The following is a 12511-nucleotide window of genomic DNA, read 5'->3' on the forward strand; positions in this document are numbered from 1 at the left end:
ATATATGACGTCACCACGTCAGTAAAAGGAATGTGTGGCTTTTTACATGGACAGTGATGGAGTAGAAACATGTTGAATTTTACCCCCGAGTCTGGTTGATTCAATTCAGTGTAATATCCTAACTTAGCCCACATAGTAAGTTTAGGATTGAACAGCTGCTACTAGCTAGCTAATTCATTCACATCAGTCGAGTGGGATGAAACATTAACTAACGTTACATGTCAGTTACACTACTAGCTCAGCACTGGGAATAAACCAGCGTTTCAATATGCTCATAGGTCTGCGGACAGAGCTCAGTTTTTATGTCATACATAATTATTGATGCAGTTTATAGGCTCATCAGAAACGTCCAGATCCTGAAATAGGCAAAACTAGAAACTGCTCTCCATGGGTCATGTGTAGATCCTAGTTTGTGACGCGATTTTCAACATACTGTGGCTGCCTGCCCCATGATTAAATGACCCAATAATGGAATATCGAATGACATTCATGCTTTCCTGTAAAATCGAGTGGTTATGTTGTCTAAACTCATAGGTACTCAAGCTTGTGTTGATCAGTTGTATGTTATTGAGCCTATCCACAATTATATAGACTACAGGTTAAAGTGCTTAATGTTGTAAAAGTTGTGGAAGTGGCTGTCTCACTGACCTAAGCCAATTTGGACTGGACACGTGACCCACTACAGTGACTGTCAATCATCAAATCATTGGAATGAAATTAAAATAAAAAATACATTAAAAAAAGTTTATTCGATGACATAATATGTAAGATTTTTTAAAAATAAGAAAAAATAATTTATAATTTCTGTTTTGTCAGTATGCCACGAATATTAACTGGCCAAAACGTATGGTGCACGGGTTGAACCAGAACGGATCACTAAAAACATTAAATCATTATTTCGTTTCTCGTTATTTAATATAACCTTCAGACAAAAAATAAAATAAACGTGTGTTGTTTGATTTCAGATTCAATCGAATAAATTAGCAACGACCCTTTGCTCGTTTTTTAAAATCTTGTCATCTACTAATAGGAAATATTATTGTCCAGAAAGTACACAAACCCGACTAGATGCAATATCTCTTTGGCAGGAGTAGCCTATTTGGACTAGTCCGCCGACAACACATTAATTGAAAGAGTTAACGATTTACTCAATATATTTACCTTTAAAAACGATAATTGAATTTTGTTTGGAAGTTGGATCGTGAGAATAAAGGCTATACAGTATTTTCATGTACCGTCTATGTGGATTATGGTTACTTTGGTCCATCCCCCGGATACAGTACAGTGAGTAATAATTTTAGCAAATTAAACCCTACACTGGGCCATAGGCTACAATAGCTGTGATACTACCCCTCTTTTGACGGAAAGTGCGTCTAGCCAGCTATAGTGTTGCATTCTTGAATCATCGTTACTTTCGTTTTCGCTTCCACGTCTACAAATTAGAGGACATTAAAAACTGAGACAGTTGTACACGCCTGGTATGTAACCTAGACAATATTTTAGCAAAACTTCGGGCCCACCTGGCACCGAAAACAATTTATTAAACTATAGCATAGCCGTAATGTTAAAATATAAAATATGCATAGAAAATTACAAGTTCATAATGTTTTATTTTTTAATCAATTGAATAATCGGTGAATTAAATCAATTGAACAATGTATTATTCTCGATGTGTATTTATGTTTTAATCTAAAACTACACGCGTTATATACTAACTAGGCCTATTCATTCGGATTTAGTAGCCTCGAGTTTTTTAGGCTACTAAATCGAGACAGGCTATCGTCAACCTTGGGCTGTGTTGCAACTTGTGAAACGAAAGTGATACTATTTTCTGTGGCGTCACAAGTTGGCACAAAACGGCAATGAGATTTTCGTATTGATGATATTCTTCCAACAAAGGCCTATTTCCTGCTGTGTAGGACACACTGAGTTTGACCGGGTGAAGCAAGAAGACTTAAATCAACATGGCGGAAAATGACGTTGACATGATGGAAGTGTGTGATAATGTGAGTAGGCTGGTTTGAGGACAAATACATGAGTACCTTTAATATTGCAGCGACCGAAAGCAACACCCAGCGAACCTCGTTAAGAGGTTCAGATCTCATGGCGTAACTGATAACATGCTGACCGCATCTCTCCTCCATGTTGATTTTGTCCATCTACTAGACGTGACCAGGACATGCAGGTTGACATATGAAAACGAACTCTGAACCAACTATATTAATTTGGGGACAGGTCGAAAAGCATGAAACATTTATGCTAGCTAGTTTGCAAATTTTTCCTGGGATATAAACATTGGGTTGTTATTTTACCTGAAATGCACAAGGTCCTCTACTCCAACAATTAATCCACAGATAAAATGGTAACAGTTTATAGTAATATCTCCTCCTTCAGGCTTCTTCTTTGAACTTTATATGGTGGTAAGGTGCATTACCACCACCAACTGGACTGTGGACCTCAGTTCACCTATCAATCACCCACGTAGGTATATGCTCCTAAAAACTGATGGGAGAGGTGGGACTTGCAGCATGTCAAGCTTCACAAGTAAAACCAAGTTCTATTGTAGCGCCTGGCTACACTGATGCTCATTGACACACATGAGCAGTGTGGGTGCAATGATTGAATAACATGTATCTGTACATTTATTTTGCAACGAGTGCAGTGTGGTCAGTATGTAAGGTGTTGGGTTAGGGTCCCGGTTGGGGCTACTTCCAAATTCATTACATTGGTGTCAGAAGTGGGGTGGCGCAGTGCGGGAGGGACTTAGTAATGAAAAACACCTAGCAACCTGGTCAAGAGGTTTGGATCTCTTGGAGAGTAACTGCGTTGGGTTGACAGTCACTGGACCCAGGTTCCTGGAATATGAATTCGCTACAATATTTATACATCAACTTATTTTTAGCCAAACAGCAGCTTGTTTGATATAATGGGTATATTATTTTGGATATTGAACAGCAGTAATAGATAAGTTGTTTGACATAAGTTCTCCATTTCTAACAGTTTTTAATTAAACGTATCATCTTAGGAGACATTCTTATCCAGAGCGATTTAGGATTAAGTGCCTTGCTCAAAAGCACATTGACAGATTTTACGTCTAGGCGGCTCAGGGATTCAAGCCATCTGTTACTGTCCCAATGCTCTCAACCACTAGGCTACCTTCCACCTTTTAATCTTAAAGGACAAAGGGAACTAACTACCTCTTACTTTCTTCACAGATAATTGTGCACTTGCAACATTCGAGACAGTAAATTCTCCTGATACTGGTAGCAGTGAATCTGCATGAGAGCACCAATCACAGCAATGGCCACATGACAATTCCCAAGGGCAGGTTTATAGCATAAGTACCGTATCAAACGATGCACCTGGGATGGCCAGGGATATACTTAAGCAATAAGGCCCGAGGGGGTGTGGTGTATTGCCATTATATACTAAACAAAGATATAAACACAGCATGCAACAATTTCAACAATTTTACTGAGTTGCAGTTCATATAAGGAAATCAGTCAATTGAAATGAATTAGGCCCTAATCTATGGATTTCACATGATTGGGCAGGGGCGCAGCCATGGGTGGGCAAGGAGGGCATACGCCTGTCCGCTTCGGAGCCATGTCCACACACTAGGGAGCCCTACAAAAGGGCTTTATTAGAGACAGAAATACTCCTCAGTTTCATCAGCTGTCTGGGTGGCTGGTCTCAGACGATCCCGCAGGTGAAGAAGACAGATGTGGAGGTCCTGGGATGGCGACAGGCGGCTTATGGTAGAGAAATTAATATTAAATTATCTGGCAAAAGCTCTGGTGGGCATACCCACAGTTAGCGTACCAATTGCACGCTCCCTCAACACTTGACACATCTGTGGCATTGTGTTGTGACAAACCTGCACATTTTAGACTGGCCTTTTGTCCCCAACACAAGGTTAACCTGTGATCATGCTATTTAATAAGCTTATTGATATGCCACACCTTTCAGGTGGATGGAGTATCTTGGCAAAGGAGAAATGCACACTAACAGAGATGTAAACAAATTTGTGCAAAACATTTGAGAGAAATAAGCTTTTTGTTCATATGAACATTTCATGTTTTATTTCAGCTCATGAAACATGGGACCAACAACACATTACATTTTGCCTTTATATTTTTGTTCAGTATACCATGGCTAAGAGCTGTTATTAAAGGCTCTGCATGGTCAATCCGATGTCTGCAGTGGCCGTACAGCATTTACCGCAATACAGCCTCTACAGAAGTCAGGGCATTCATACTTTTTGTGCTGCTCAGAGCAGAGTTGTTGTAAAGGTCATGGTCAAGGAAGTGAGTTTGTGTTTATACAGGACCTCCCGCTCCCACCTACCGTCAACCAATCATGTCTATAGGGAGCCCTCCGCATTCTTAAAAAATTAATGTAAATATAAAGCTATTCATGAGAGGGTATACTTAAAAGTTACTTAGCCACCTTTTTGGTAAAACATATGTGGAACTAGACGAACCAAACAACAGTAGTTTGCTTGTGTTCGAATTAGATTATATGAGAACCACATTTCTTCAGGAAGAGAAACTGCACAACAAAAATTGCACTGTATGTGAAAATCTACAACCCGTACACATCTCGCTCTTCTCTTGCAGCCTGACCCAGCCTTGGCTGCCAGTAGAGCACCGCACTATCCACAATGGAAGTATCCGAGCCCCCATGGGAGAGGTGATAGGGTAGGTATTGTTTTTCTTATGTGGAATAATTTAAGACCACAATTATGAAATGTGCTATTCTGTGATGAGTGAAAATATGAACCCCCTCCTATCTCTTTTAGACCTATTCTTCAGGAACAAGTGGGGAGCCAGTGATAGTAACACAGCCACATTCATGTCCTAGCAGTCACACCCAAAGGACTGTTTTGACTGATAAGCAAAAGGTAAGGAGTAAACAGTGTAATTATGATCATGTCAACTAGTCTCTGACTCAGGCGATCTTATCTTTATCATACCTGTTTGCATAGACTATCCAATGCTGTTTCATGAAGTTACCAAAACCAATCACAATTAAAGTTAGGGTAAGATCAACATCATACTGATGTCCAGTTCTTCTTTCAGGACCTGTATTTGACAGATGATGAATCTGAAGAAGGACTGGATACACCACCCCAGGTTAACACCACAAGTTGACAATATATTTTTAAATATCTGAATGACATGTAAGACGTTATATAGTATGTGAAGTACATGTTAAAGAATAATCATTATTTTTTATTAAATGTTTTTTCTAAAGCTCTGATGACAGAGGTAGCTATCAGAGCTATGCTTTCTACAGCTCACCTTTTAAGACTTTGTCCAAATGGAGTTGAAACTGATTGTTAGGTCAAAAATCATATTTAATCTCTTATTTTTTCAGGGCACAGATCTGTATCAGGCAAAGGAGGATATTGAGGGAAATGAGGTGAGTGTGGATGCTCCTGCTGGAGGAGGAGAAGAAAAAAATAAATACAAATAAAAATCTGGCTCTGATTTGTACCCAGGAGCAAAATTAGATTATCCGCTATGAAACTCAATTACTAAACTACAGGTCCTCTGTAGGACTGAATAAACTGTTGCGTCAACAACCATATTTATGCTCAGACATTTTTTTCAGGATCTGAATCAAGCTAAGGTTGAAGAGAGAAAGCAGCCATCAGCATCTCCAGATGAGGCTACAGTCTACGTCACTGTGAAGTGGCCTAGGAAAGACCTTCCACCAAAATGGGAATCTACACTAGAGAAAACTCTCCAGTCATGGCTCAATAAAGACTTTGGTGATAAGACTACAGATTGTACCTTGAAAGGTCTTTATTACAATGGGTCATGGGCTGAGGTCAAGATAACTCCCTCAACAGGTGAGAATGATGGAGTCAAAAATGTGAAGTTCATTACAAAAATACCTAGTACCCATTTTAAATGTTGAGGATAAACAAGCCATGGTGGTGCTGCTAAGAAGAAAATATTCACATCAACAGTACATTATTGTGTTGCAGAGTGAATTCTCAAATGCATGCTTTTATCTGGGAACTAATATTTTATTAGATATGTCAGCATGTTTGATTTGGTTACAGTTATTATGTTATCTTAAATCCTTTTTTGATTCTTAATGTTCATCTTAATATATTAATCTGCCCTATTGAAGATCTAAAAGTACTTCTGAATCAGAGGGCAACACAGATGACCTTCAAAGACCAGGCCAAGACAACCGCTACTGTGCAGTTTCACAAGACTGCGCCATCTACATCCTGGAACCAATCAGACTTTAAACCTAGCTCAATGGATGGCTCTCCTCCAACATCACACACTCCACAGGATGTAATTGGCTTTGGTTTTGTAAATGTTTGATTATTTGATTGCATTTTCAAAATCAACAACAATATAAAAAGTATAGATGTAAGATATGTAAATCTTTTTAATATTATATTTTCCCACTAGGTCAAACTCCCAATGACTGTAAATACTATCATTGATCTCAGTGGCATCCCACATGAAGCACAGGTTGCCCTTCAGACCAGGTTCAGTCAGTACCGCACTTATCACTCACTGACCTTTACTGGGAACTTTGAGGAAGTGGAGAAGTTCCAAAGAGAGGTGAACAAGGTCATCAAGGAAGCTGAGGCTAGGCCAGCAGGTGATTGGAATGGTTTAGCAGCGACACCAAGCATGACTCACAAGGGAATGAACACCCATGAAGCTCCTGGGCAAACAGAAATTAGCTTTCCAGTCCCACTGACCCTCTTTGGGTACATTAACCAGGCCTACCAGAAGGAGATGGAGGACATAGAGAAAAGAAATGGAGTCGAAATCAATGCAGATGTGAAGGTGTCCATCAAAGAAGATTCAGAGAAAACAGGCAGAGGTTGTCTGCTGCCCAAAGCCTACCAGGAGTTAATTGACCTCTTCCAGAAGTGTGCAGGTGATTTTCACAGCATCTCCGCACATCTGCCACACATGAATCTAGAAGACCTCCAGAATACGCTGAAGAACATCCAGAATGAGGAGTCCAGGCTGGTTCTGAATGTGTCCGCCAACAGTTGCAATGCGTTTGGGCCGAAGCAGAGCATGGTAGCAGTCAGGAAGGATTTTGGGGTGGGCCACAGCTCCACAGTGAAGACCTTCGGAATGGATCACAGCTCCACAGATGAGGCCTTTGGATCTGGAAGGAGATCTACAGAGATTCCACAGAAGATTGTGCTTGACATCAAAGACTCACTGGTGTCAAGTGGGCTGTCCATGGACCCAGCCCACTGGGAGCTGATTCAAAAAATATTTGATGAACAAATAAAAGCAATCCAAAATAAATTTGGAGTAGTTTTCATGAATAATCCCTCTCAGGGGAAGGTCAGAGTGACAACCAGACCTATCAAGTCCCAACACACTGCCTCTCTGGAAAGCCACGCCATCAGAGCTCTCATGCACCTCTACCAGAAGGTTGCCACGTCAACAATGAGCTGCTATCTGCTAGACACTACCCAGGCAGGGACTGTGGGGGATATGCTGGAGAAGATCCGCTCTCGACACCAATGTGTTGGGGCAGGAGAAAATTACGGTCCTTGGAGGCTGATTGGCCTACCGGAACATTTAGGCCCTGCTGTCAAAGAGCTTGAAGAGAAGCTGGGTGGGCCTGTGTTTAAAGAGGAAGACAAGCAGAGGATTGTGTATCCTGAAGACTTCAACACTGGAGCAGCTGAGATGGGAGCAACTGGAGAAGCGACATGCCCCATATGCATGGATATATTTACCAACAAGGAGAAGTTGTCATGCACCCATGAGTTTTGTAAAGAGTGTCTGAGGCGGTCAGTGGAATCCATGGGCCCCAGCTGTCCTGTGTGTAAGGATGTGTACGGGAAGGTGGAGGGAGACCAGCCTGATGGAACAATGACACACACCATTTCTTACACCAACCTACCTGGATTCACTCAATGTGACACGATAGTTATCAACTATGATATTCCAGATGGAAAACAGACGGTAAAAGCCTCAGGTTCTTCATTATACTGTAAATGTAAAAGTTGACAATACATTAGCTCCCAATTTCCACTGCAGTGTTTTATATTTACACAGCCATTTGTTGCCTTTGCTATTAGTTTTTGTTTACATTGTCTGTTTTCAGAAGAAACATCCCAACCCTGGAAAGCACTTCTATGGGACCCAAAGAAGGGCTTATCTACCCAATAACATTGAGGGGAATGAGGTCCTGAAGCTGCTGAAGAAAGCATTTAATCAGAGGCTGATTTTCACAGTTGGGATCTCCAGAACCACTGGGGCAGAAAACGTAGTGACCTGGAATGACATTCACCACAAAACCAACATCGGAGGAGGGGCACAAAAGTACACCATCTAAGACTATAGATATGAATAAACTTCTGTATGCCTCTAGTGACTAACATAGTTAACATTTCTTATGTCATGTATAAATGTTTTTTGTATATTTTGCATTGACTTAATTCAGGTCAAGTGCCTACTACTACCTTGTCTGGGGGAACAACATTGATCCCTCATGAGATTTAAACCAGAAGCAAGCTCAGAAATAATTGGAGAATGTGTTTAATTCAAAGTTGTGTGTGCTTTGTGTTTGCCCAGTTTCGGCTATCCTGACCATGACTACCTGAGCAGAGTGAAGGATGAGCTGAAAGCCAAAGGCATCAAATGAAGACATTTTTGGAAATAGAACAGAAGACTAGTTCAGTTGAGATTCAAAGCTGCATACTTTAAAATTATACAGAGAGGGGAAAGCTATACTACGGAATCAAGATGTTTGTTGATTGTTTGCCATATCACTGTTCCCTCTCTGGGTTGTGACAATACTACAGTACAAGAGTCTCTTGGAAAATGGTTTTTGGTATCAGGAACCTTTTTGGTTAAGATTCTTTGTTTTATGAAGCCATTTGTCTAAACAAATGTCAACTTTCGAGGGATTTAGTTCTGATTGGTATACTGGTATTATTTTTATTTTAGATGCTTGGATCTAGGCTAACGTGTGAGCTATGACGAAATATGGAACATTCATCTTGTTTGATTATGTCAGTCCTTTTAAACAGAATGGTAACAGTCAGATTTCAAATCAACCTCAACATATTATAATTATCAGTTGGTGATCTCATTATTAGATAAACAGATCCACTTGCTCACTTAAGGCCCAATAAATGTGTTCTTGTGTGATTAACTCAAGTTTGTGGAATTTTGTTTGATGATTGGTAATGACAATAAAAAGTTAATTTAAGACTGATCTCACATTTGTTTATATTTGTGGTGAATTTGGTATTAATTGTTGTATCCTCCACAATATGCAAACTCTAGTCCAGTCCAGCTAGATATGAAAACACAACCACAGAAGCGACCAAACGATGTAACATCGAACTCGAAACAAAATGACAACATAAAAGGCACTAAAAGAACACAAATCCAGTTGATTGTTTTCTGTACAGTTTTTAAAATTGTATTTATAACAATCTGTTATTTAGCTTGAAAGTACTCTTACCAAAAACAACATTCTCTTTCCAAAATAAAGTTTGAGCCTCCATGCATTTTGTACTATAAAAGCTATGTGTAATTTCTCATAAAACAAGGACTAATCAAAAACAACTTAAATCCAAGAATGCATGTATGATTTTGCAAAAATGTTCTTTAAAGTAAAATGATTGTACTGTATCTCCTTTCAATTAAAATAATGAAATAAAATGCAACCGCATAAATCAAAAATAACACAAGACACACAAAATATGGATTTGTTATTCTAGTTACTTGAACATTTGTTTGCCTTTTCTCACATGCATTAAAATATGTCTGATCACCTGACAGAAGCAGCATTGGGACAGTGGCTGAGCTTAGACACGTCAGGGCAACCAAACGGCAGCGTTAGCAGCAGGGTACAAAAAGACAGATGATCAGAAACGGCTAAAGGAAGAACAGTCGAGGGAAACGCTACGTAACAGTCAAAAAGAAAGAAAGAAATTAATGCCCTTCAGAGAGAGCGGTTACAAAACCATTAAAGCACAAAACTCATTTTCTCAGGTTAGAAGGATTCATCTGTACTGACGTCTGACAGGGCCAGGAGGACAGTCAAGCCCTTACATAAACCACATGAGGAAATGCTGCGAAAAACAAACATACCATAGACCATTAGTTATCCCATCTCCTATGTCCATCCACACAGCTGTAACGAAGACACTTGTCCTCTGGCACCACAGTCCACTGAAGGGGTGCAGATTGGTGACCTTCTCAGCGAAGGTGTCACACATCTTCTCACAGTATACCTGGTCCGTCCCATCGTTAGCATCCTCTGACCTGCCGTGACATGGGAACTGGGCACACCCACAGCCCACTATATGGACGCATTCCCAAGCCTGGAATCTTCAACATCGTCATAATCATCACATCTCACCAGTAATCAGTCAGTCACTCATTCTCAGTCGCTTCAACAACACTTTGATTACGCTATTTTAACATCACATGAGCCCTACACACCTTAAGGATAGAAACAAACATATATTGACCTGCGTTACATCTTACGGTATATACACCATAAAACATTGTCTGTGCAAGAAAGAAAACAATTTCATGAACATAGTTTTCTGAGAAAATAATATGGAAATAAGTTGCCATCCGGTATTGACATTTTACACATGCTGTACACAAATCGTACTGTATTATTCCTGTCTTACACCCCTGCAGACAAAACTGTCATCAAGACAACATTGGTACCGACTTACAAAACTGAGTTTGCCTTCCCCTGCTCAAAATTAACACAAACAAAATTAAATAGAACAATGTTTTTTTCTCTATACAATTCATTCAAAACAAATTGCTCCAATTATGTTTTTCTTCTTCTAATTGTTTTTTTTCTTCCATTTCCTTGTGCACAGAGGTAGTGGCTATTTAGGTAAAGGGACAAAAATAGTAAATAAAAAATGTATTCTATAAAATGTTTTTGTTCATTTTTGACCAGAGGAATCGTAAAAGGACAAAATATAATACTGCAATCACATACAAAAAGGTTGATTTTTGTACAATTTATACAGTGTGCACGCCTTTTCTGTTTATTTTCTTTCTGTTTCTCTTTCAAAGGCAAAAAGAGGGGTGTGTTTGGAATGTTACGCCCCAGGCTAATAGACAGTTTATGCTAGCGGGTCCACCAGGGGCTCCTCATCCCCCCGTGACAGAAGCTCCTTCTTCTCATCTGTGCTGGCCAGGGAGTTGCGGCTGTTGTGGGCTCCCATGTACAGGGTGGCGTACACTGGGTTGGTGAAGTTGGTGGGCTGGTAAGAGACCAGGGAGGACCATTAGATCAACTAAATACATGGTAGTAGGTCTGTGTTTGTATGTTGCCTCATTTGTGTCAGTTTGCTTGTGCAGGTATGTGTGACATGGTGCAAGTGTCTGTGTGCTTAATACCTTGTCTGGGTCCAGTGTGAAGTCTGAGTCTAGAAGATCCCCGGCATCGTCGTTTGGCTCACCCTCGTAGATCTTGTACGCTGGGTTTCCTATCTCTACATTCATGGCCCCGTTAGTCATCCTCTGGTGCTGGAAGCCCTTGGCCCTGCAGATACAGAGGTGAAAGGACATGATCCCTTGGAGTACATCCACACAGCGCGGGCAGCGACATGGCCACATCACGAGGGTCAGGGCTCACATCACTGTCACGGTAACCCAGGAAGCAAATCCAGCATTCACCTAGCTAGTATATACTACAGGACACACTGGTCCTGGAGAAGGGTATGTAACAGTATCAAGTAAGCCAACATTACACACACACCCTGTAAGTGGTACTACTGAATGCCTACTTCAAAGACACAAGCAAGGTCAAATCTATCGATGTCTTGGACAGAAATCCACGTTGTTGTCAGTTTGGAGCATTACCATATTGGTTCAAACCATGGACTTAAAGAATGAAGAGAAGTAACAAATCAACCAACAACCATTGTAAATGCTGCATTTTTCATGTTGCATTTTCCAAATCGTGGCTTGGAACAACGCAGTCAGAGCGTCCTCTCTCTCAGTATGATAAATACAGTAGCATTCTACACAACCCAATACAGTACAGCATGATGGAACACAGCATGGGGTCCATTAAGACATCCTGGGGCCATAGACTGATCCATTCCTCTTCAATAGATAATTTCTGTTACACCCCTAGAAGTATAGTAGGTGTTTTGGAGAGGGTAGACCAGACCTGAACAGGTATTTAGATCAGGAGAGGGAGGGGCAAGCTGAACGAGAGGGTCATGACCCCTTAGGCACAACAGAAAACGACATTGACCACAGGACTATACACTGCACAGCAAAAGAGAATAATGAAGAGAGAGATGGGATGCCATGTTGAGTGAGAGAGGATGGAAAGCGTAACGTGGCAACCGTTACCACGAGGGTCTGGAGAAGGACTTGCCCGGCCTGCCAGACCTGAGGAACAGAAGAGATGCAGTTACTCACAGCAGAGAGGGGTGGGTAACCACATTTAAATACTAAAATGCGGGACAAGGGGATGAGTTTGCGGTACAGTGTAGCCTACA

General features: G+C 40.7%; 2 protein-coding genes across 6 annotated transcripts in view; one reads left to right on the forward strand and one right to left on the reverse strand.

Annotated features, from left to right (window-relative positions):
- Positions 1–1087: 1087 nt before the first annotated feature.
- On the forward strand, positions 1088–9225 carry LOC112254671 (E3 ubiquitin-protein ligase DTX3L). 3 transcript variants are annotated; one of them, XM_024427418.2, is made up of 11 exons: positions 1088–1284; positions 1920–2006; positions 4620–4700; positions 4802–4903; positions 5082–5135; positions 5380–5424; positions 5617–5857; positions 6145–6317; positions 6438–7973; positions 8116–8333; positions 8586–9225. In XM_024427418.2, the coding sequence occupies exons 2-11, from the start codon at positions 1965–1967 to the stop codon at positions 8653–8655; spliced, it is 2562 nt and encodes an 853-aa protein (XP_024283186.1). In that variant the 5' UTR covers positions 1088–1284; positions 1920–1964; the 3' UTR covers positions 8656–9225. The 3 variants fall into 3 exon arrangements, with proteins under 3 accessions (XP_024283186.1, XP_024283185.1, XP_024283184.1); XM_024427417.2 differs by lacking the exon at positions 1088–1284 and adding an exon at positions 1303–1478 and having other exon boundaries at positions 1900–2006; XM_024427416.2 differs by lacking the exon at positions 1088–1284 and adding an exon at positions 1303–1478.
- Positions 9226–10847: 1622 nt separating this feature from the next.
- The window catches only part of LOC112254672 (low-density lipoprotein receptor-related protein 1-like), a 164601-nt gene continuing 162937 nt past the window's right edge, over positions 10848–12511 (reverse strand). For 2 of the 3 annotated variants that reach the window (XM_042324507.1, XM_042324506.1), the window contains exons 87-88: positions 11397–11541; positions 10848–11260 (exon numbers count right to left, since the gene is read on the reverse strand). In XM_042324507.1, the coding sequence (XP_042180441.1) occupies positions 11120–11260; positions 11397–11541 (286 nt within the window). In that variant the 3' untranslated portion in view covers positions 10848–11119. Of the gene's footprint in view, positions 11261–11396; positions 11542–12362; positions 12402–12511 lie in introns of all 3 variants that reach the window. The other variant, XM_042324505.1, reaches the window with a different exon arrangement.

This window comes from Oncorhynchus tshawytscha, linkage group LG07 (assembly GCF_018296145.1).
Source record: "Oncorhynchus tshawytscha isolate Ot180627B linkage group LG07, Otsh_v2.0, whole genome shotgun sequence".
In the NCBI taxonomy this organism is placed as follows: Eukaryota; Metazoa; Chordata; class Actinopteri; order Salmoniformes; family Salmonidae; genus Oncorhynchus; species Oncorhynchus tshawytscha.

Excerpts from the sequence above, each read along its gene's own strand:
- LOC112254671 (XM_024427418.2), top strand. The coding sequence starts at position 1,965 with ATGGCGGAAAATGACGTTGACATGATGGAAGTGTGTGATAAT. Across the intron at positions 5,425-5,616 it reads AGGATATTGAGGGAAATGAG|GATCTGAATCAAGCTAAGGT; the intron begins GTGAGTGTGGAT and ends CATTTTTTTCAG. Across the intron at positions 6,318-6,437 it reads CATCACACACTCCACAGGAT|GTCAAACTCCCAATGACTGT; the intron begins GTAATTGGCTTT and ends TTTTCCCACTAG.